General features: G+C 41.3%; 1 protein-coding gene across 1 annotated transcript in view; it reads left to right on the top strand.

Annotated features, from left to right (window-relative positions):
• The window catches only part of FREM1 (FRAS1 related extracellular matrix 1), a 213,905-nt gene that overhangs the window by 82,312 nt on the left and 107,519 nt on the right, over window positions 1-24,074 (top strand). The window contains exons 13-21 of the mRNA XM_040358513.1: window positions 4,605-4,769; window positions 7,583-7,791; window positions 11,356-11,449; window positions 14,505-14,757; window positions 18,013-18,207; window positions 19,128-19,313; window positions 20,063-20,259; window positions 23,076-23,298; window positions 23,530-23,674. Coding sequence (XP_040214447.1) covers window positions 4,605-4,769; window positions 7,583-7,791; window positions 11,356-11,449; window positions 14,505-14,757; window positions 18,013-18,207; window positions 19,128-19,313; window positions 20,063-20,259; window positions 23,076-23,298; window positions 23,530-23,674 — 1,667 coding nt within the window. The remainder of the gene's footprint in view (window positions 1-4,604; window positions 4,770-7,582; window positions 7,792-11,355; window positions 11,450-14,504; window positions 14,758-18,012; window positions 18,208-19,127; window positions 19,314-20,062; window positions 20,260-23,075; window positions 23,299-23,529; window positions 23,675-24,074) is intronic.

Genomic DNA, 24,074 nt, shown 5'->3' with positions numbered 1-24,074 from the left:
GAAGAGCATACACATGGCCGCGGTTTACGGCCAAAAGCTCTCATGGCAGTTTTCCTGTCAGGAAAACCGGTCGCGTGTACGAGGCATCAAAGTTTAATCATTTCCCCCTACCAACTGTGTTCTTTAACATTAATAATGCCCCCTTTATAAAAGCCAGTCCTTATCTCCCATATTTCATGTATACGTTTATTGTAGCAGTATTGATGTTCAAGTAATCCTTTGTGATTTTATATGTAAAAAAAGCTAATTTTATAGTTGTATAAGGCATGACGAGCTTTATACTAAAATTATGAATTTGCTTCAGTTAGCTGAACTACCCCATTATACTTTTAGTATACACCGTGGTTTACATATAACTGGTGGAGAATACATGCCCTACAGTAACACTTTAGACTCCTACATCCTACTGTAGAACCAACCTTAGGAGGCCCTGTCCCCAACAACTTCAAACCTGCAATGACTACTACAACAACTTTAGCTCCTCACTCTTACTATCCTTCAAATCATCTCAAAAGCAGCCCCCAAACAACTGTTTAGAGCACACACACAAATACAAATTTTTCACACCTCTCTCTTCAAAGTTCAACTCCTTCCAAGACAACTCCTAATTTTTCCCATATTCGGTAACCATACACAGTGTCACTCTCTGTCGCCAAGTTATACTTACTGTATGTAGCCCTCTTTTTTTAGGGGGAGGGGCTATGTGAAATGGCCCTCCCTATAGAGGATATTGTGCTAAATCTGTAGGTAAATAGGAGAACTAGAACCTTTTCTAAGCGGAAAAGTGGGTTTGATGATGAAGTTGGCAGTGCCTCCACCCAGGACAGGGCCTCTGTGAACAGAGGGTATTCCCTTCCTGTGAAATCAATCAGTAATCTAAGCAGGAGCAGAGAAACCACTGTAACATTAACTATAACTATATAGATGCACACGGGTATGGAAATAGTACAAGCTTTATATAAGAAAAGATTAATAACAGTATATACATCCAATGTACAAACAGGCATTATTAACAAAGGACCTGATAGGTGGCCTGGTGGAATTGTGCACATATACCCGTGTACTGTTGTATATAATGGGCCAGATTCACAAAGAGATACGACGGTGTATCCACAGATACACCATCGTATCTCAGACGTAAACTGGTCCTATCTATGCGCCTGATTCATAGAATCAGATACGCATAGATAGGGCTAGATCCGACAGTGTTACACTGTGTTACACTGTCGGATCTTTTTTTAAATTTAAAAATGGCGCCGGGGGCGTTCCCGCTGATTTACGATAAATAATATGTAAATGAGCGAGATACGCAAATTCACGAACGTACGCGGACCCGTCGCAGTGTTCTTACGTCGTTTCCGTAGCGTTTTTCCGTCGTATACTTACCCCTTCTTTTATCAGGCGCAGCCAATGTTAAGTATAGCCGGCGTTCCCGCATCGAATTTGAAATTTCCTACGTCGTTTGCGTACGCCGATTCACGAACACGCGCGTCGCAAGTCCCGCTCACGTCGCAACCACTGACGTCCTAGTGACGTCAGTGGGAGCAATGCACGCCGGGAAATTCCCCGGACGACGAATGCGCATTTAAATCGGCGCGGGAACGCGCCTGATTTAAATATGACACTCCCCTAGCCGCGGAATTTGAATTCCGCTGGGGGATTTAGGATCCGCCGTCGCAAGTTTGGAGGTAAGTGGTTTGTGAATTAGCCACTTGCCTCCTAAACTTGCGGGAGCGGATCTTAATTCACGTAGATCGAGCGGATCTATAGATCCGCTGAGCTACGTGAATCTGGCCCAAGGTTATTATTAAAGATACCCCCAGATGAATGTTGCAGCAAACATCAGTTGCAGGGACCCCTGAGAATGATCGCAATGTTGTATCCATCTTTTTGTCAAAAACCTGAAGACAAGATCAGTGGTAATGGGAAGATTCTCCAAAGGTTGTCCAACCAGCTTGTAACACAACTTCTCCCATGCAGAAACTGTGGTGTGGCACTCAGGCCCGGATTTCCCACAAGGCCACTGAGGCCAGGCCTTGGGGCGGCAGGGCGCCAAGGGGCGGCAGTGGCATGGATTCCCCTGACGCCCATAACGCATTGCGGAACCTGGCCTTGGGGTGGCAGGGAGAGCAAATCCGGCCCTGGTGGCACTGGAAGTCAGAGTCAGCTTATCTACTCAGTCTCGTAGTCCCTAGCAGTCATGCAACCGCACCTCTGATTACGGGAAGTGTCTGTCAGATACCTAACCTGGCTCTAGCCTATGCTGGTTATTGAGCCCTAAGTTAAAACTAGCTGTAAAATCCCAGACCAGAAGGGACAGGGCTAACTAAAATAACAAGAGCTGCAAAAAAACTCTATTGCAATAAATAGGTTTGCCTACTAATATACCGGAAGGTGACCACTACCCACACATACAGTAGCACAGACCTAACTATCTGGCACTGTGCATGTGTGTTAATAACAAGGACAAAGATACATCCATCACAAGGATTTGGATCAGGGCTGGCTTAATGCATGGGCACACCTGGGCACTGCCCAGGGGCCCTAGGTGTATGGGGCCCCCAGGATAACATTGCATTACATCATACTTGCCAACTGTCCCGGATTTGCTGGGACAGTCACGATTTTTACTAAGCTGTCCCGGGATGGCTGGGATTTTATTATATGTTTAATTCTATCACTTTGCCCAGGTGCCCATGATGCTAATAAGACAGTCCTGATTTAGATACACATTTAACCTGCCTAGCGGTATTCCCGAGTGTGGCTCTGTGAGATTTTTGTGCTACTATCGGTAACCCCGAGCCACACTCGGGATTGCCTCGCTGGATGCTGGAAAAGGTTACTTACCTTTTCCCTGGGATCCAGCGATGTATTTCCGCAGTGCATGGCGGCCCGATGTTCCGCCCAATGCACTGTGTTCCTCTGATTCCCTTCCCTGCGACGTTACGACGCACGGGGGCGGACAACGGCGCCAAATTCAAAAAAGTACATAAACACAATACATACAGTATACTGTATTCTTACAGATTACAGTACTGTATGTAAAAAAATACACACCCCCTTTGTCCCTAGTGGTCAGCCCAGTGTCCTGCATGTACTTTTGTATAATAAAAACGGTTCTTTCTGCCTGAAAACTGTAGATTGTCCATAGCAACCAAAAACTGTCCCTTTATGTCAAAAGTGGTTTTAGACCAGCTAGAAAACAGCGATAATAAATTATAATCATTTGCAGAATTGAGTGATAGCGATTTGTGGAGAAATTCGTCATAAAAAAATAAAAGTAATGACAGCGACAATTCTGCAACTGAGCAAATTTCAGTGTTTTTGATTTGATTACATTATTGAATAATTTTTATTATAATTATATTATTATTTTGTATAATTATTTATAGTTATTTATTATATTATAATTTATGATTTTGTTTTTCAAACTTTATCATACCCGAGATGTCTACTAGACTCTTGTTTGGACAAATTTAAGTGAGTTATTCCTAAGAATTACAGGCCTACAATGAAAAACGCCAAATTTCCTTGCAAAATAATGGTACCGCTTTCAGCACCTAAAATCTGAACTAATCATACCGCCAGGGAGGTTAAGAAGCTTTGGGCAACTGTAATTAATCTATTAGAACATAGGAATACTTGCCTAATAATCTCTGCTTCTGATCTGGGTGAAATACAAAAGCACCTGTTTGTATAAGGTCATGTGGCTCGGTTCTCTTTGTCTACTTCCTGGAAACTCCCCTTTTTATAGCATCACAGTCCTCCAATCAGAGTTTCTGACCTAACAGGGAAAGAAAGTACCTGACTGTAACCAACTAACTCTGTGTTAATTATTAAGAACATTTTATTTCCATAACACACAGTAGAGTGCAGCAGATTCCTACACATCAGCTAGGCTGTGTGTGTATTTGTTTACCTCATAACCTTAAAATTCACTTCACACAGGACTGCACACGTTAGAGTTAACAGTGATAGTGAACTATTCCTAAATACATGTTTTTGTGTACCTAGTAAGTTAACTAATATCAAACAAGGTGTTAGATGTATAGCAGCAGCACCTAAGGTTTTCTTACCCAATTGATATCATGCAGTTTACTTTTGGGTAAGAAAAGATGTAATTCCTTTTGGTAAGAAAAACAAAAGTTCCTCATCCTTATCTTTATTTAGGCAAGGAAAGAAAGAAAAAGGTACGTGGCCTAGTGCATTATCCTTGGTAAAAAGTTTTATTAAAAAGCAGAAGTAAGTGGAATACTCACATTTGGTATCTGGAATCATTCACATCACATCATTCCTCTAAAAGGTCATAAAACAGTACCCATATCTCATGGTATAGTAACTTGGAGTAATCGGCTGACATGTTTTGAGGATTTTTCCTCTTCCTCAGAGCCTTATGGAACCGAGTCTGGTCTGCATATTTATATGTAGTGGACTGGATGGATGGTATAGCCTTGAGGGATAGTCCTCCTTCGCTGATGGAATAGTCTTCACTACAATAACTACACACAAATTAAACTTGTTCAGAGATGTCTGTTGTTAGTTATGTGAATATTGGTTAAGCTTAAATTTATTTATGATTATTTTCATTTAACCTGTATTTGCAGCATGCAGTGAGTCACATGAAAGTTGCATACATGCCACCAATTGAGGATATAGGTCCTAATGCTGTACATATCCAGTTTGTATTATCAGTCAGTAACCATCACGGGACAGTGCATGGCATCTGCTTCAATATTACCATACTTCCAGTAGACAACCAGCCTCCTCAGGTAATTGCTATAGTGTTGCTTTGTAATAATAATAAGGTTCCATGCACACTGGAAGCTAAAAAAAAGCTTTAAAAAACGCTAGTAGCTTTGCAGGGAGCCTTTCAACGTTTTTAGCGTTTTTGCAATAGCGTTTATTAGCGTTTCTTCAGCTTTTTTTTTTTCAATGGATAAAAAAAGCTAAAAACTGCCGGCGAGCTGCATTTTTGAGCATTTATTAGCGTTTATCTGCATTTTGCGTTCTTTTGAGTTTTTTCCCACCGAAAAACATCACTTTAAACGCAAATTTCTGGCGTTCAGAAAAAAGCCCATAAACTCCACTGCTCATAACAAACGTCCATGTGTGCATGGATACATAGGCTAACATAGAGTGCAGTTTATGGGCTTTTAAAAAAAAGCCAAAATGCCAATAAACTGCAGTTTATCAGCTTCAGTGTGCATGGAGCCTTAGGCCCCATACACACGAGAGAATTTATCCGCAGATACGGTCCAGCGGACCGTATCCGCGGATAAATCCTCTCGAGGATTTCAGCAGATTTCTATGCGATGGCGTGTACACACCATCGCATTGAAATCCGCGCTGAAATCCTCTGGCGATGACGTGTCGCGCCGTCGCCGCTATTATGACGCGGCGACGGGCGCGACGCTGTCATATAAGGAATTCCACGCATGCGTCAAATCATTACGACGCGTGCGGAGAATCCCTTTGGACGGATGGATCCGGTGAGTCTGTACAGACGAGCGGATCCATCCGTGGGATCCGATTCCAGCAGATAGATATTCTGTGCATGTCGACAAATATTTATCTGCTGGAATTCGGAAATATCCGCGGATAAATATCCGCCGGAGTGTACACACCATAGAATCTATCCGCAGAAACCCATTCGATGGGATCTATCTGCGGATAGATTCTATCGTGTGTACGGGGCCTTACTGTTATTCTCAATCATTACCACATGTTGTTTTTTCTTTTTATTGTATTGCTTCTCTGTGGTCTAATGTCTTCGAGGTGAAACATTTCCTCGATATAGATAGTAACAATGGTTTAGATGCAAGATCTCCGGGATCTATATCATGTCGTCTTACAGGATCATTACACTTCAGAATGTAAAATACACTCAAATTTGTTTTATTGCCACTTAAAGGGAGGATTCAAAGGAAAGCCACATTTTGTAGCTAGTGCAAGGATAAAAGTATTTTAGCCCATGGGTTTGCAACTAATATGAATTTAGGAATGTTACAACTGTACAAGCTAGAATTCAATTAATTCTCTTGAGTGTTGCACTTCTTGTAGTATTTCTCAAATTACTGAGTGAAATGTTCAATATATACAGATATACTGTGTGTGTGTGTGTATATATATATATATATATATATATATATATATATATATATATATATATATGGGTTGATTTACTAAAGGCAAATCCGCTTTTCACTACAAGTGCACTGCAACTTTTCAAAGGGGCACATAGAAAGCTACACGCGAGCAGGAGTGCCAGTTTAAAGATTTTAAAGTAGATGTGTCCCTAACGGAATGGCATTTAGTTTGCTAAAGCAATTGTTTTCTCCTTTTTTTGGGACAGGAAGTGATGGGAAATCTCCCTACATGAACGCAGGCAACAAAAAATAAACTGACTGACTGATTTAACACTTTCATACTCTATTGAAAGCCCCAAAAAATAATCTAGTTATACCGAAAATTCAGTTTAACTGCTTGCCGACCAGCCGCGAGAGCACGTAGCTATACGTCGGCTCTCGCGCAGGCCACTAGGGTCGCCCCCGCTCGCCCCGACTCCCGTGCGAGTGCCCAGCGGGCGCGATCGCAATGTATGAACAGAAGATAAGTCATTTCCCCTAGTGAGGCCACCCCCCTACAGTTAGAACACACCCAGGGAACATACTTAACCCCTTCCCCGCACCTAGTGTTAACCCCTTCACTGCCAGTGGCATTTTTATAGTAGTCCAATGCATTTTTATAGCACTGATCTGCTATAAAAATGCCAATGGTCCCAAAAATGTGTCAAAAGTAACGCTGATCGCCGCCATTACTAGTAAAAAAAAAATATTAATAAAAATGCCATAAAAATACCCCCTATTTTGTAAACGCTATAACTTTTGCCCAAACCAATCAATAAACGCTTATTGCGATTTTTTTTACGAAAAATATGTAGAAGAATACGTATCGGCCTAAACTGAGGAAAAAAAAAGTTTTTTTTTATATATTTTTGGGGGATATTTATTATAACAAAAAGTAAAAAATATTATTTTTTTTCAAAATTGTCGCTCTATTTTTGTTTATAGCGCAAAAAATAAAAACCGCAGAGGTGATCAAATACCACCAAAAGAAAGCTCTATTTGTGGGGAAAGGACACCAATTTTGTTTGGGAGCCACGCTGCACGACCGCGAAGCAGAACCAAAACCCAAAGTACACTAATCCATAAGACATGAAACTAATAACCCATAACCCTTGAACCTACCCCACCAGCTCCTGACCGTAAAGTTTGACTGTGAGCTCTCATTGGAGTAGTGGACACTGTGCCTGGAGCAATAAATGAGCACAAAGAAGGCACACCAGCTGTACTCATACATGTGTCAGCTTTGCGTTAAAGGCTACCTAGTGCTGACACATTTATGCATATGGTTGGTATTAGGGGTTACATTTATAGACATGAAAGCTTAGACAAATACTACACAAACTACTGGAATATTTAAAACATTTTAACTTTTCTAAATATACCCTTTATTATTTATCCACTTTAAATATTATGTATTTTCTGCTAAAACATTATAATCAAGAACATTTATTGCTTAGGTATTTACATTTGACATGAGTGTGGAGGAAGGTGGCTCTCAGCAGCTGACAATGGATTATATCCGCATGATTGACAAGGACACAGCACAGGATCATCTTGGTGTTATTCTGCAGAAAGCACCTTTACATGGCATGGTTCAGCTGGATGGAAGAGCTGTGAATGAAGGAGAACAATTCAGCTACCAAGACCTGAGCATGCTAAAAGTTAGGTTAGAATTGCTAAACTATATGTGTTTTTTTTTTTTTGGATAATATTTAAAAATATTTTTTAGCTACACAAAACCTTCATGAATAAAGCAATGTAAAACAATTTACCAGTAGTGTAGCAACATCTGTAGCAGAACTAACAATTGTTGGTGACACCATGGTCCTGGCGGGCTCAGCTCAATATAAAAAATGAAGAGTTGCTATGTTATAAAGAACATTTAGGAATGCAAATTATGCCTAAGCATTAGCCTGAACATGTATCTTTTGCCAAGAATTCCTCCCGAAAAATAGAAGTGTATGTCTTGGTATGTGAGGGTGCCTAGGCACTCTTGCACATGCAGGCTCATAGCTGTATATCTTTCCAGTGTGAGATTAAGACACGGATTCCTCTCATTGTTGGTTTCAGATTGGGAGTAATACATTGTGATGGCATTACTGTACTGTCAATCATTCTCCTTAATAGAGGTTATGGTATAAAGATTCCAGGTAGTAAATTGTATAAGATACAGTATGTGTATGTCAGGTAGATGTTACTACCAAGGGGAAGGTGTCATTGATCCCTCATGTACATGATGGACCTGAGTAGTTTAACTATGACTTCTTGGTTTTCTAAAAATGATTTTAACTGTAGGAATGCTGAGCACTTGGGGATAGCTACTTTATTAGACAAAATTACTTCAGAAAGCACTGAGTTATCTAGTATCTGATTTTCTCTACTTTTGAGCAACTATTTTTGGTCTAATCATGTCTAAGCAATGCTGATTAAACAGGATTTTACTCAAGCATAGTAATACGTATAGGAAAACATTAGTAATTTCGTAAATCCTTATATTTTTTTATATATTACAAATATATTTATTTGTATAAAATCTTTAGATAAACAGGCATTGTAAGTGCCGGTTCACAATACAGCGACTTTGGATCCGACTTGTGTAGCCCCAAGTGGCGCGACATGAGAAATTCCATTGAAGTGAATGTGAGCCGTCTTAATGTACACTACTGAAGTCGCTCTGACTTCAGAAAAGGTTCCTGTACTACTTCAAAGCTAGGGATGAGCCGAACACCCCCCCCCCCGTTCGGTTCGCACCAGAACCTGCAAACAGACCAAAAGTTTGTGTGAACTTTTGAAACCCGTTAAAGTCTATGGGACTCGAACGTTTGAAATCTAAAGTGCTAATTTTAAAGGATAATATGCAAGTTATTGTCTTAAAAAGTGTATGGGGACCCGGGTCCTGCCCCAGGGGACATGTATCAATGCAAAAAAGTTTTAAACTGCAGTTTTTTTTGGGAGTAGTGATTTAAAGTGAAACAATAAAATTAAAATATTCCTTTAAATTTCGTACCTGGGGGGTGTATAGTATGCCTGTAAAGTAGTACTCATTTCCTGCGCTTAGAACTGTCCCTGCATAAAATGTAATTTCTGAAGGTAAAAAGTCATTTAATATCACTCGTGGCTAAAATAAATACAGAGAAAAGTCATTCATTAAAAAAAATGTGTGGGGGTCCCCCCAAATTCAATTGCCAGGCCCTTCAGGTCTGGTATGGATATTAAGGGGAACCCCACGTCAACTAAAAAAAAAATGATGTGGGGTTCCCCCCAAATATCCATTCCAGACTCCTCAGGTCTGGTATGGATTTTAAGGGGAACTCCACCCCAAATGTAAAAAAAAATGGCGTGGAGTTCCCCCCAAAAATCCACACCAGACCCTTTATCCGAGCACGCAACCTGGCAGGCCGCAGGGAAAGAGGGGGGATGAGAGAGCGCCCCCACTCCTGAACTGTACCAGGCCACATGCCCTTAACATTGGGAGGATGCTTTGGGGGTCTGTGGCCCCCTCAAAGCACCATGTCCCCATGTTGATGGGGACAAGGGCCTCATCCCCACAACCCTTGCCTGGTGGTTGTGGGGGTCTGCGGGCGGGGGCATTATCGGAATTTGTAAGACCCCTTTAACAAAGGGGACCCCCAGATCCCGCCCCCCTATGTGAATTGGTAATGGGGTACATTGTACCTCTACCATTTAGCAAAGAAAGTGTAACAATTGTAAAAAAAAAACACAGACACCGTTGGGAAAGTCCTTTATTAAAAATAAAAAAAATAAAAATAAAAAAACAAGATTCCAGAGGTGGTAATCCACTCTCGGTCTCCGCTCCAACGCTGTCGGTATCCTGCGATGGGTGATCTCCTCTCCGGGGTCCAGCGATAAGAAGATCTTCTCTTCACCCAGGTCCAGGATCCAGCGATGAGATGTCCATCTAGCGCAGCGCATCACCTGTCTCCACCAGAGACAGCCCAGGGATAACGTGGCTTCAGCCAGTGACAGCTCTTATGTACCTGCGTTACATCAGAGTGGGGCGGGGTCACTCGCACATCACTGGGAAAGCCTGGGCTTTCCCTTGCATCAGAGGGGGACGGGGTCACGTGACGGGTGTCCCCGCCCTCACCTACAAACGAGCTGTCACTGGCTGAAGCTGTGTCATTTCCGGGCTGTCTCCGGTGGAGACAGGTGATGCGTGTGCTGGATGGACATCTCATCGATGGATCCTGGACCTGGATGAAGAGGAGATCTTCTCATCTCTGGACCCCAGGGAGGAGATCACCCATCACAGGATATCGACAGTGTTGGAGCGGAGACCGAGAGTGGATTACCACCGCTGGAATATTTTTTTTTTTTTTAATAAAAGACTTTCCCAATGGTGTCTGTGTTTTTTTTTACAATTGTTACACTTTCTTTGTGAAATGGTAGAGGTATAATGTACCCCATTACCAATTCTCATAGGGGGGCTGGGATCTGGGGGTCCCCTTTGTTAAAGGGGTCTTCCAGATTCCGATAAGCCCCCTGCCCGCAGACCCCCATAACTACCGGGCAAGGGTTGTGGGGATAAGGCCCTTGTTCCCATGAACATGGGTACATGGTGCTTTGAGGGGTCACAGACCCCCAAAGCATCCTCCCAATGTTGAGAGCATGTGGCCTGGTACGGTTCAGGAGAGGGGGCACTCTCTCGTCCCCCTCTATTTTCTTGCGGCCTGCCAGGTTGCGTGCATGGATAAAGGGTCTGGTGTGGATTTTTGGGTCTGGTAATTGAATTTGGGGGAACCCCCACACATTTTTTTTTAAAAAAAAATTTTCCTTCAGAAATGACACTTCTAAGCACGGGAAACAAGCGCTACTTTACAGGCATACTATAGACACCCACAAAGGAATATTTCACTTTTATTGTTTCACTTTAAGCATTATTAAAATCACTGCTCCGAAAAAACTGCAGTTTTTAAAACTTTTTTTGCATTGATACGTGTCCCCTGGGGCAGGACCCAGGTCCCCAAACACGCTGTAAGTCGGGTTGCCCCTGTGTGAACCGGAACTTAGATGCTTCCGCAGGCTGCAATAGGAGAGGTAGAATTAGCTTTGCCCTCTGCAACTTCTCCCACAGACTGTGGATCCACAGGGGAGGGTCTGAGGCAGGGTGTGTACATTACTCTTACAAAATACAGAATAAATATATGAATACCCACTACACATTCCCTTTTATTATACTGGCAACTGACATGTTTTCCTGTTACAAAAGGTATCAGCATGATGGCTCTGAATCCTTGTGGGATGAAGTTACATTTATTGCTACAGATGGGATCAATTCTGCTGACTTTCTTCTAAAAATACAGGTGAGTTACATGTCATACCATTTGCCAAAGCAGTTAAAAAAGATATTGTAATCTTTTCCATAAAAAATAAATAATTAAATAAAATAAAGTAAAAAAAATGTTTATGATGTGCTTAGCATCTGCCTTCCATGTACTGTATATGTTTACATAGCTGAATCATAGAATCTGTGTATAGAATGTAAAGTATTGTTTAAATATAACAACATGTTATACTTACCTGTTCTATGAAATGGTTTTGCACAGAGCAGTACAGATCCTCCTCTTCTCAGGTCCCTCCTCAGTGCTCCTGGCCTCTCCCTCCTGTCGAGTGCCCCCACAGCAAGCAGCTTGCTATGGGGCACCCAAGTCGAGTCAGAGCTCCCTGTGTCCATTAAGACATGGGGCTTCGGCCCGGCCCCACCACAATCTCTCCTCATTGGCTGACTGACCTTGATTGACAGAAGCGGGAGCCAATGGCACCGCGCTGCTGTTTCAGCCAACGAGGAGGGGAGTCCTGGTCAGCCAAGACACTCCTGCAACATCACTGGATCTAGATGGGGCTCAGGTAAATTTGGTTGAGGGGCTGAAGGGGGCTGATGCACACAGAAGGCTTTTTATCTTAATTCATAGAATACATTAGGATAAAAACCCTTCTTACAACCACTTTAACATCTGCTATTTCATTGCTTAGACCTCTGCTATGTGGCCAGTTGACCTTTAGTCATTTTACTTCTGTTCAGCCCCCCTGTTGGATAAAAGCTGCTCGGTCGGGGGCTCCAGCCAATGTCTGAAGCAATGATCTGTGTATTCTGACAGTAGGGGTATGTCTCTGCTGTCAGAATACAATAGCACAGTACAGGGGATTCCCCTATCCACCTCAAATGTGTAGTTGAAGGAATCGACCTGCTGGCTGAACAAAAAAATACTGAACCCTGCAAAGCCAGCTTCAAGCAGATCCTTACCCATAGCAACTTGATAAAAAAATCATTTTGCGGAAGCCCAGAGCCCCTTACATGTACATCTTTAGGCTGTCAGCAGATTAGCCTCTGGTGGCTTTGAATTTCAGAAAAATTGGAAAAATGGACAATAACTGAGCATGTTCAGAGCAGGGTGAGACAGTGGGCCGGATTCAGAAAGAGATTCGACGGCATATCTCCTGATACGCCGTCGTATCTCTAAGTGCGCTCGGTCGTATCTATGCGACTGATTCAGAGAATCAGTTACGCATAGATATTCCTAAGATCCGACAGGTGTAAGTGTCTTACACCGTCGTATCTTAGGCTGCATTTTCAGGCTGGCCGCTAGGTTGCGCTTCCGTATTTTTACGAGAGGAATATGCAAATTAGTATTTACGCCAAATCAGAAACGAACGACCGCCCGGCGCTTTTTTTTTACGTCGTTTGCATTCGGCTTTTTCCGGCGTATAGTTACCCCTGCTATATGAGGCGTAGCTAATGTTAAGTATGGCCGTCGTTCCCACGCCGAGTTTTGAATTTTTTACGTTGTTTGCAAATACGGCTGGATGTAATTTACGTTCACGTCGAAAGCATGCCGATTTGCCGACGTCATTTGGAGCATGCGCACTGGGATTCAGTCGTGGCATGCGCACTGGGATTCAGTCGTGGCATGCGCAGTTCGTTTGGCGCGGGGACGCGCTTGATTTAAATGATACACGCCCCCTACCCGCCGAATTTGAATTCCGCCGGGTGATTTACGCTACGCCGCCTCAACTTTACAGGCAAGTGCTTTGTTAATAAAGCACTTGCCTGAAAAACTTGCGGCGGCGTAACGTAAATGACATACGTTACGCCAATCTAAAGATCCGCTCTCCTACCTGAATCTGGCCCAGTGAATTTTTGTATTTCAAACAATATAGGCACTTTACATAGCTATGTAAACAAAAAGGGCCAGCCTAAAGTGATCTAGCAGGGCTTAATTTTCTGACTAAAGTTCCACTTTAAGTATAGTTTCACCATGCTAGAATTAGATCAGTTAAAGATGTTTTCTGATTGGCTGGTAAGTGGCTGCAAGATAAATATGTGCCTAGCACATTGCTTTTCGCCATATGGCAAAATTATTTATATCTTAAAAATAACATACATGTGACCTCCACCAAATAAAGATGCACAAAAACAAATATATAAGGGCAGATCCACGTACCTTTGCGCCGGGCGCAGCGTATCTAAGATACACTAGGCCTTCGTAACTTTATTCTTTTTTTTCGAATCCTAAAAGAATTTGCGCCGTAAGTTACGGCGGCATAGTGTATCTTTGGCGGCGTAATGGTGCGGAATTCAAATGGATGTAATTGGGGCATGTTTTATGTTAATACGTCGTGACCCGACGTAAACGACGTTTTTTTTTAACTGCGCATGCGCCGTCCGTGGGGGTATCCCAGTGCGCATGCTCGAAATTAACCCGGAACAAGCCAATGCTCACAACAGTGACGTCATTCTACGCAAATCCCTATTCGCGAACGACTTACGCAAACAACGTAAAAAAATCTAAATTGTACGCGGGAACGACGGCCATACTTAACATTGAGTACACCTCATAACAGCAGCTTTAACTATACGCCGGAAAAAGCCGAATGCAAACGACGTAAACAAAATGCGCCGGCCGGTCGTACGTTCGTGGATCGCCGTAAATAGCTAATTTGCATACTCAACGCGGAATTCGACGGAAACGCCACCTGGCGGCCGCCGAAAAATTGCAGCTTAGATCCGACGGCGTACTAAGACGTACGCCTGTCGGATCTAGCCGAGATGCCGTCGTATCTTGTTTTGAGGATACAAAACAAAGATACGACGCGCAAAATTTGAAATTACGCGGCGTATCAATAGATACGCCGCGTAATTTCTTTGTGGATCTGCCCCTAAGATGCTGACATCTTGGACAATCTGAAAAAAATGAGTAATGATAGCTCATACCATTATAAGAGTTTGCATGCTCTTGTATTTCTTTGGTTGAAGCTTCGTTCCCAATACAATAGTTATAATGATTGTAAAATGTCTTTGGAAAAGATTTTATATTCCTAATCAACCATTTTATTAATAGGGAAATTTATATATTGCAGGTTTTCCCTGTAAATGATGAACCACCAGTTATGAAGGACAATCTTTTACCTACCATATATTGTGCAGAAGGTAACGAAGTAGTGATTTCCACGGATTACATCTATGCTGTTGATGTAGACAGTGATGATATGAAGCTGATGTTCATGATTGCCCGTCAGCCTCGTTGGGGTATTGTCCTGAAGGCTGGAATCACTGTTGACCGATTCTCCCAAAGGGATATACTTCAAGGCATTGTTATCTACAGGCATACCGGTATGTATGCTACGTACAGAAAATGTTCCTTATTTAAAATGAAATAAACATTTGCTGTAGTACTTCCCCGCTGACCAAGTAGACATGGAGTGGGTCTCCGTGATGTACACCCGCCGCCTCGACACAGTGTTGGAACAAGCGGAGAAGGAGGGCTGCTTGTGGAAGCTGAAAGTGCTGGGAGTATGTGAAGCTGTTTAAGCTTGCATCCGCTCCCGCCGCCCGCAAATGCGCTCTATAAGCTGCTGACTTTTAATAAACAGACACTCACCTGTCCAGGGATACAGGGCTGTCCTTACCCAGCTGTTTTTTTCAACAGTCTTTAGGCTCTGGCGATGGCATCTTAACTGTGAGCAGCCAGCTTGCATCTTCACAGCTGGCTGCCCACTGCGCAAGCGTAAGTGGTTGAAGAATGTCTGTTTGAATTATCTAAGTGATACGAGTGGAAGTGGGAGCTAGTACCTGTTAACACCAGATACCCGCTCCCCCTACACCAAACAAATGAGCCAAATATGTCAGAGATGGGAGGAGGAGAATGAAGAGCAGAACTTCCTCTTTTGGGTAAAGTCCTGCTTTAAGCTCCTAGCTAATACCTCTTACTTTGACAACCAGGGAAGCCTCTTCTAGCTTAATTATGTTCATAAGGGCTCAACTTCTCTAGCTTTGGCAGTAAGCCCCATCCTCCATTCTCTTTCCCAGTGGTAACACATCAGTGGTCAATGAAAGCAATAATATTTGATGGGAGAGTTGTGGGAGAATGTGACTTGGATCCAGGGGCTGGACATAGCTTCAAAGTAGTAGAGGGTTAGTAGCAAAATGCATCCAGACATAGATAGATAGATTAGGTTTGTATGCTAAAGAAAGGGGTGGGTGTTATGGCGCTTGCAAAATGACAATTCCTAATGATGAAAAAATCTCCACAAAAACGAAATAAATGACTAGGGTCAATCCGCCACTAGATGTTGGTCCAAATATGTTCCACTCTGCATGTAAACCAAGAATACCACCCAACATAAGGATATGTGGAGGGTATAGAGAGTGGTCAATAATAAATACCTAGTATAACAGGTAAACAAATGTGCCCAGATAGTGCACAATGTTATTATTTAACCATAAGATTAACCATAAATAAATAAATATAAAGGTAAAGAATACACGTGATAATAAGCTTCAAATCAGTGATAATCCAAAAATTGCTTCATCCATTAAAAGTGCATAGTGCAGTGCTTCTGTGAAAATAATGGTAAAGAGAATGTCCCAAAAAGATGCAAAAATAAATTTTTTGATCAATATTTGAAAAAATTAAGACATGCACAAGTGATCCTGAACAATCAAAATAATACAGTGAACAATAATATTAATGATGTGCCAAATGATCCACCATGGGATCAGCAAAAATCAAGTGCGATAGGTAATGAAAATGGTCCAAAAAAATATTTAATCAGTGCAAAAATATGTGCTCCAAAGAATGTGCTCCAACAAAATGTCCAGTAACTCCCAAACTTCGGTGCTTAATGTTAAACGTGCATGCGAGTTTATAGAAATCACCATCGGGTTTCCCACAGTGTCCGGAAGAAATAGGTGTTCTAGCCCCTTACCTCAAAAGGCTTGTATTAAAGCCTATGTATTTGGTGCTCTCACAGCCAGCCTGCTGCTGATTCACTCCCAGAAACACCACAGCTCCAATCAGGGACAAACGATGAATCTCAAATGGAACACAAAGCAAGGGAAGCCTCCATAGTGTAAAAAACATTAGGCATTTATTAAATAAACAAGTAAACACTCACATAACGTTTCAGACAAGTCGGCGTGTGTAATCGTATGTCTCCGCTCTGCGGCCGCGAGCGGATGACGTCACCAGCAGCTCTCCACGTCCTCACGCGTATCGTGACAGCCCTACGTCACTTACTCATAGGATAGGATCATCCTATGAGTAAGTGACGTAGGGCTGTCACGATACGCGTGAGGACGTGGAGAGCTGCTGGTGACGTCATCCGCTCGCGGCCGCAGAGCGGAGACATACGATTACACACGCCGACTTGTCTGAAACGTTATGTGAGTGTTTACTTGTTTATTTAATAAATGCCTAATGTTTTTTACACTATGGAGGCTTCCCTTGCTTTGTGTTCCATTTGAGATTCATCGTTTGTCCCTGATTGGAGCTGTGGTGTTTCTGGGAGTGGATCAGCAGCAGGCTGGCTGTGAGAGCACCAAATACATAGGCTTTAATACAAGCCTTTTGAGGTAAGGGGCTAGAACACCTATTTCTTCCGGACACTGTGGGAAACCCGATGGTGATTTCTATAAACTCGCATGCACGTTTAACATTAAGCACCGAAGTTTGGGAGTTACTGGACATTTTGTTGGAGCACATTCTTTGGAGCACATATTTTTGCACTGATTAAATATTTTTTTGGACCATTTTCATTACCTATCGCACTTGATTTTTGCTGATCCCATGGTGGATCATTTGGCACATCATTAATATTATTGTTCACTGTATTATTTTGATTGTTCAGGATCACTTGTGCATGTCTTAATTTTTTCAAATATTGATCAAAAAATTTATTTTTGCATCTTTTTGGGACATTCTCTTTACCATTATTTTCACAGAAGCACTGCACTATGCACTTTTAATGGATGAAGCAATTTTTGGATTATCACTGATTTGAAGCTTATTATCACGTGTATTCTTTACCTTTATATTTATTTATTTATGGTTAATCTTATGGTTAAATAATAACATTGTGCACTATCTGGGCACATTTGTTTACCTGTTATACTAGGTATTTATTATTGACCACTCTCTATACCCTCCACATATCCTTATGTTGGGTGGTATTCTTGGTTTACATGCAGAGTGGAACATATTTGGACCAACATCTAGTGGCGGATTGACCCTAGTCATTTATTTCGTTTTTGTGGAGATTTTTTCATCATTAGGAATTGTCATTTTGCAAGCGCCATAACACCCACCCCTTTATTATATCTGTATACAGTGCGTGAGCACTATCAGTCGTGGCTGCTGCTTAGTAATTTTTAGACTTTTTATTTGGATATATATTTTATCTCTATTTTTCCCGTGGTTAGGTTGATTTGCGCATTAGTTCCCCCCTTTCTTCATATATGCTAAAGAAAGGTATTAACAAGAATAGCTGACAATTTCACTTTAAGAATTAATGTACACTTTGCATGTTTCAGTGTTAAAATGCTTATCATTTTTTTTTTTCAATTATCAAAAACATTTCATTCTAACAGGTGGAGAAATTGGATTGGAGCCTTGCTTTGACACTATAACACTTGTTATTTCTGATGCCGAATTGGATGCAGACATAAAATGCTGTTTTAATACACATCATAACCCTTTACTGCCAAGTCATGATTCCTTTCCTGTATATGACCTTAATATCACAGTTTTACCAGGAGATAACCAGGCACCATCTATTACAATAGGTAAGAAGATTTCATATTACATTTAGATAGCAATAATAATCATTTATTCAACTGAATGTCCTTATGTTAGGTAAAAAAACTAAACCACATTACATTACATTATTCAGACTGTGTGTAAACTTCTGATACCTCTTGATATTGCTGATCATGTAAATATATGCTTTTATATGCCTCTGTAATTAAAAACCGCAAAAGCATAGACCGAATGAAAAAAAAAAAAATCAAGCTAAACCTTTACAGTAAAACCTTGGTTTGCGAGCATTATTTGTTCCAGAAACATGCTTGTAATCCAAAGCACTTGTACATCAAAGCATTTTTTTACAGGGTATAAAAGAGAAGAGAGGCATCTCTAAGTGTAGCAATAAGTTGCTAACTGTTGTACCTTTATCAAATGTAACCATATTGCAACACTTAGTGGCTGCTCTCCTCTTTTTTATACTCAGTTGTGACATGACGCTACTTGTATATCAAGACATCGCTTGTATATCAAGGCAAAAGTTATTAAAATGTTTTGCTTGTCTTGCAAAACACCCTCAAACCAAGTTACTCTCAAACCAAGGTTTTATTGTATGTCTTTCAAGTTATGTTTGTGCTGTAGACAGTAACAAGATTGAATTCAGATAAACATGCAGAGAGTGATATGTTGCAAATTTCCCTGCACACAGAGTTTGAGAGTTACAGAAACTTGATAGTCATCATGACAGCTGTCATGGACTATTCAGGTATAGCATGGGGTCATGATGTCCCTTTCTGCATTTGGGATACTGTATGGATCAGATAATTGGAGAGGCGTAATTAAAGAGACAGAGTTGACATAAGAAAAGGAGTGGCCATGGATAACATATGGAGGCAAAATAATCCTTAATGTATACTGGAAATAAATGGCTATTTTACAAATTATTTGCTTTGTTTTGGCACAGGTGATATATTTTCTGTTGATGAAGGCAAATCGAGCGCGTTTTCAGTAAACCACTTGCTTGCCAATGATCCTGACACAGACAATAACAATTTGAAATTCATTTTGGTATCACCTCCTCAGTATGGCTACATCGAAAACATCCTTCCATCTCCAGGCTTTGAAAAAAGCAACATGGGAATAAGCATTGGTAAGTAACTGTAAAAATATTGTAGTTGGATGATAAAACATTAACTAGATCATAGGGAGATGCTTTTCACACCCCTGTTGCTGAAAAACCTTCTCCACAGTCACTTAGCAAGCTAGCCACAACTCAGAACTGCTGAAGGTTGTCTATCCCTGCTCTTGACTGATAAGGAACATTCAAAAAGAAAATAAAAGTAACTCTTTAATATGCACTTTCTTTTAAAATGATCACCACAATTTAACATATTGTATTGTTCCCAGAATAGACTTTTCACAGCATGTGGCATTATTTTATAAAGCTACAATGGAATTTTGTTATCTTTCCAGAAATGCTGCTACCTTATTTAAACATGGCACATTATGCAAAATATCTGTCAAAACTGAAATGTTGGAAGCTAGATTTTTATTCATCTGTAGCTGTGATGGTGAAAGTATGTATACACAGCAGATGGTATTAAAAAAGAACAAGCGCAAAAATAGCCTGCAGTCTAGCTTATAGAACTTAAGGTGCCAAGGAGATAACTGGTTTGCCTGTGGTCATGCGTGGACATAGTCTATCTGCTAGCATTTCTAATGTATGTTTCCTAAAGGCTTCTGTTGATAAACAAGCATGAATCCCCCTTGACAATAACACATATTACAGTCAAAAGGAAAGTTCCTTAAATTGATGGAAATTCATTAAAAAAAATGTTATGTTTGCAAATAATCAAATTTCCAAATATTCACCAGCTTTCGTTTTTGTTTTACCCCCAGATGTATTTCTGCTGAAAGATATTCTATCCCACAATGTGAATTATGTACAGTCAAGACATCAAAGAATGGAGCCAACAGCAGACCAGTTTGTGTTTTATGTCACTGATGGGAAACATCGCTCAGTGGAGAAGCCTTTTTACATTGTAATCAATCCAACAAATGATGAAGTTCCAGAGTTCATGGCCAGGAATATTACTGTAAGAAATGCCACAAATTACTATGCGAGCTAGGTGACTTGTGATGTGAAGTTCTCATACTGAATACTATTTAGACTGCTATAAAGTTAGCATGTGCTTTGCCCATGCTGGACAAAACAACAGCATAATTTTGTTAATGATAAAAACTTTAATAACTTTTTTTATATAGCGCTTTTAAAGGTAGCTTCACAAAGCTTAAAGTTTAGAGAAGACTCTCTAATGTTCTTTGGAAGTGAATTAAAGAGTTTTGGGGTGAAGCAGGAAAAGGCTCTGTCTCCCATGGAGTGTAGGTGAGTGGACGGGACACACAGAAGACTGAAATTTGGCGAGCGGAGGTTACGAGGGATGGAGTAAGTTGATAAAAGTTCAGTGTAACGGCTCTAGGGAAAGGGAGTGAACCACAACTGCGGTTAGCAATGATTTCAATGCGCTTCGCATTGGGGAAGGTGCGAGGGCATAGTTCAAACATTAAATTGCATGCATTAATGAATTCTCTATAGGTCTTTCGATCACCAGAAAAAGGTGCAGGTGGATTGACCTTAGGTTCAGGGAGAAAACGTGGCACATTTGGATTTTGCGCAACTAATTCTTGCAGTATTTGGTTCTCCAACTGCAGGGTATGTACAGTTTGAGTGCGTCTACCTTTTGAGTAAGGGTGACCACATGGTTCGCAAGCTCCGCTGGGTTCATTTTTATGGTTCTATTATTATGTAACAGCACTGGTGAAATGGGAGTGAACCACAACTGCGGTTAGCAAAGATTTCAATGCGCTTCTCTATGTGACAACTCAGTATTAGACCCAGGCGTCACTCCTCACAAACAGGAGTTTGGGGGATCTCTACATTATCTCTCTGTCACATAATGAAAGGCGTTGAGCTACTAAGAATGGACGCATTACAACATGCGACCAGAGCTTAGCGTTTAAAATTTTAGCTTAAAAAGTTTAAAAAAATATGAATGCACAATTGTATGCAATTAATTATTAGTATTACATAGCGTCGTGCATTAGGCCACTAAGGGAGAAGGTATGAAATACATCAACCCCTAGCATAGGAAAGTTTAAGCGAACATGTTCCGCAACTTAGGGCATAAGCCCATAAACAGGTAATACTTATGTCAAGCTCGTAGTAAATAGGCGTTATTGAGACAACTATTAATTACACCTAGGAGATGAATATTGCACATGTAATAGTAGTTGCAAATGAGAGGCAATATAGCTCAGGTAATTATAGTACTTGTATATGAGAGGTAATATAGCTGCGCGAACTTGAGGTAGCTGACCCTTTAAGATATTCCTTAGCAAACAGTCTTTAGCCCAGTAGTATCTCCCAGTTAGTATGTTGATATCCACAAGGCATATTAAGTGACAACAAATGTATACATCGAACACTGGTAGCAGATCTTCTTATAGGACTACAAGTGATACAATAGCTACTTATCCGTTTGCAGGTTTCAGTGTAGGAGATATGGAATCTGTGATGTAGGGTATTCAGCATGAAGGCCTCAAGGTTGTTCCCAGTAATGGCTCTGTGTTGTAGCAGGTGCAATAGCACCAAAGTATTAGTTGTTACCTGGAGCTGTATGCAGCATGGGGAGCGATGGCAGCCTGGATGCAGTGAGGGTCTGTTGCTAGCTGGCCATAATGTTGCCTCTATTGCAGTGTGGCCGGAACAGCTGACAATAATAGAACGATTTCTCTTTGTAATGTGAAAGCCTTTATAGGGCGATCACAGCTGCAGTGCATTAGCACTGAATTCAAAAGAACTGCCGTGTAGCAGCGCACTTCCGCGTTCCAAGCTGGAATGCACAACGGCGCCGGGCGATGACGTCATCGCGCAAGCGCCGTATGCGTTCCAGCACGGAACGCATTAGGGAGTCGAAAGCGACTGTCACTGCAAATAGTAACAGGCAAGCGGAGCGCCTGTTACAGAGAGATAATAGGGTGCCAAGTCATGAAGAGCCTTAAAGGCATGCAAGAGGATCTTAAAGTCTATGAGAAAACTTGAGAGAAGCCAGTGCAAGGACTCCAGGATAGGGGTAATAGGGTCATTTGTACCAGAGCTGGTCAGGATTCTCTAAGTGCAGAAATAAAAACTTTTTAATATCCCCAAAAGGATTAAAAAACACTTACAAGATAGAGGATGAAAAGGAGCATGTAGTAAGTGTATCCAGGTGAAGGTCCCAGTATGTAATATTTCCAGTAGGATCCAGAAAACAACAGTAGGAGGACGCTGCAGGCTCTGGAGACAGAATAACGCTGTCTGGGTCAGTGTGGAGTATGGAGCCCGGAAATTACATCAGCGGAAGTGGGACGAAAACCAGCATGGAACACAAACAGGAAGTGTGTCATCAGAAAGGGACGTGTTTCAGAACTGCTAATTGGTTGCTTCTTCAGCCAAGGTCCCTTTCTGATGAGGCATGATGAGGAGAAAGTTTTTAGCTGGAGGCAAAGCAGGCTTCCTTGAAACAATGAGTGGACATATTAGGAGATAGGCAGACAGGTTGGGATAGGGAGCTCCAGAGGATGGAAAAGGCTCTGGGGAAATGAGTTCATATATACCATCTGCACATTAAAAGTCCCTGCTTGTGAACAAATAAAAAGCTATTCCTTGACAAACTTTGGTGATTGAATGACATATCTGAACTTGTACTTGTGGCACCATACATTAATTCCAGCACCCAGTTAACAGTAGTTTAAATTTGTGCATGATGTGCAGCTGCTTCATGCTTCTGCTTTATGATAATTGCATGTACTTGATTGCTCTAACAAGCATTTAACATTAACTTATATCTGAACTCTATTTTTCTATTTAAAGGTGGAGGAAGGAGACATGCTAGAGTTAAATCCCTCCATAATTAATGTGGCAGACATGGATGTACCCCCAAATAAATTATTATTCACTGTTACTGTGCAACCCAAGCATGGCATGATTTTGGAGAAGAATGATGGTACTGATAACAAAAAAGAGTTACTTAAAACCCTAAAGAGTAATACACTTCCTATGATGCAGGATTTCTCCCTGGACCACCTTAAAAATGGTAATTATCTATAAAATAAAAGAAAGTTTGTAAAATTCATCTAGTAGTGATATCCACAAAATGTTTATTGTGCTGGGGAAAGACACTGAGCTGAGTATAGTAACATACTGACTTTGATTGGTAGACCTTTTACATTGCATGATTATCTATCAGAAATATGCTTGTCTTAGGGCAGCCATAGTACTGGCCACATATAATTGTGTACATTGGATATTTTCTTTATTTGAATAGGTATGAAGTTAGTGTATGTACATGATGATTCAGAAAACCTTGCAGACAGTTTCACAATCAAGTTGTCAGATGGAAAACATGAAGTTCAGAGAACAATCTTTGTCACTGTCAATGGGATTAATGATGAAAAGCCAGTCTTGACAAAGTAAGTTTAATGTAATTAATCACATCCTATAAATTATGCCAACACCTTAAGCATATTTCAAAAGAGATTTTTAAACATGTCAGCAATGGCAGCTCCAATACCACTACCGACATGTACACTGTTGTAATACATACATGCTAACTGTTCTGTCTGTCAAAAGATTGTTTATCTGTTCAGCTAGTCTTGTGATGTGGGCATCTGTACCAGATAACATACTGTATATAGGTCCCTGTTTTCCATTGCATGTGAGGCCCCGTACACACGGCCGAGGAACTCGACGTGCCAAGCACGTCGAGTTCCTCGTCGAGTTCTGGGATGAAGCCGCCGAGGAGCTCGGCGGGCCGCCTTCTCCCATAGAACAACGAGAAAATAGAGAACATGTTCTCTATTTTCTCGACGA

This window comes from Rana temporaria, chromosome 1, assembly GCF_905171775.1.
Source record: "Rana temporaria chromosome 1, aRanTem1.1, whole genome shotgun sequence".
Classification (NCBI taxonomy): Eukaryota; Metazoa; Chordata; class Amphibia; order Anura; family Ranidae; genus Rana; species Rana temporaria.
The sequence above is the reverse complement of the archived record's forward strand: the minus strand, read 5'-3'. Positions and strand labels throughout refer to the sequence as shown.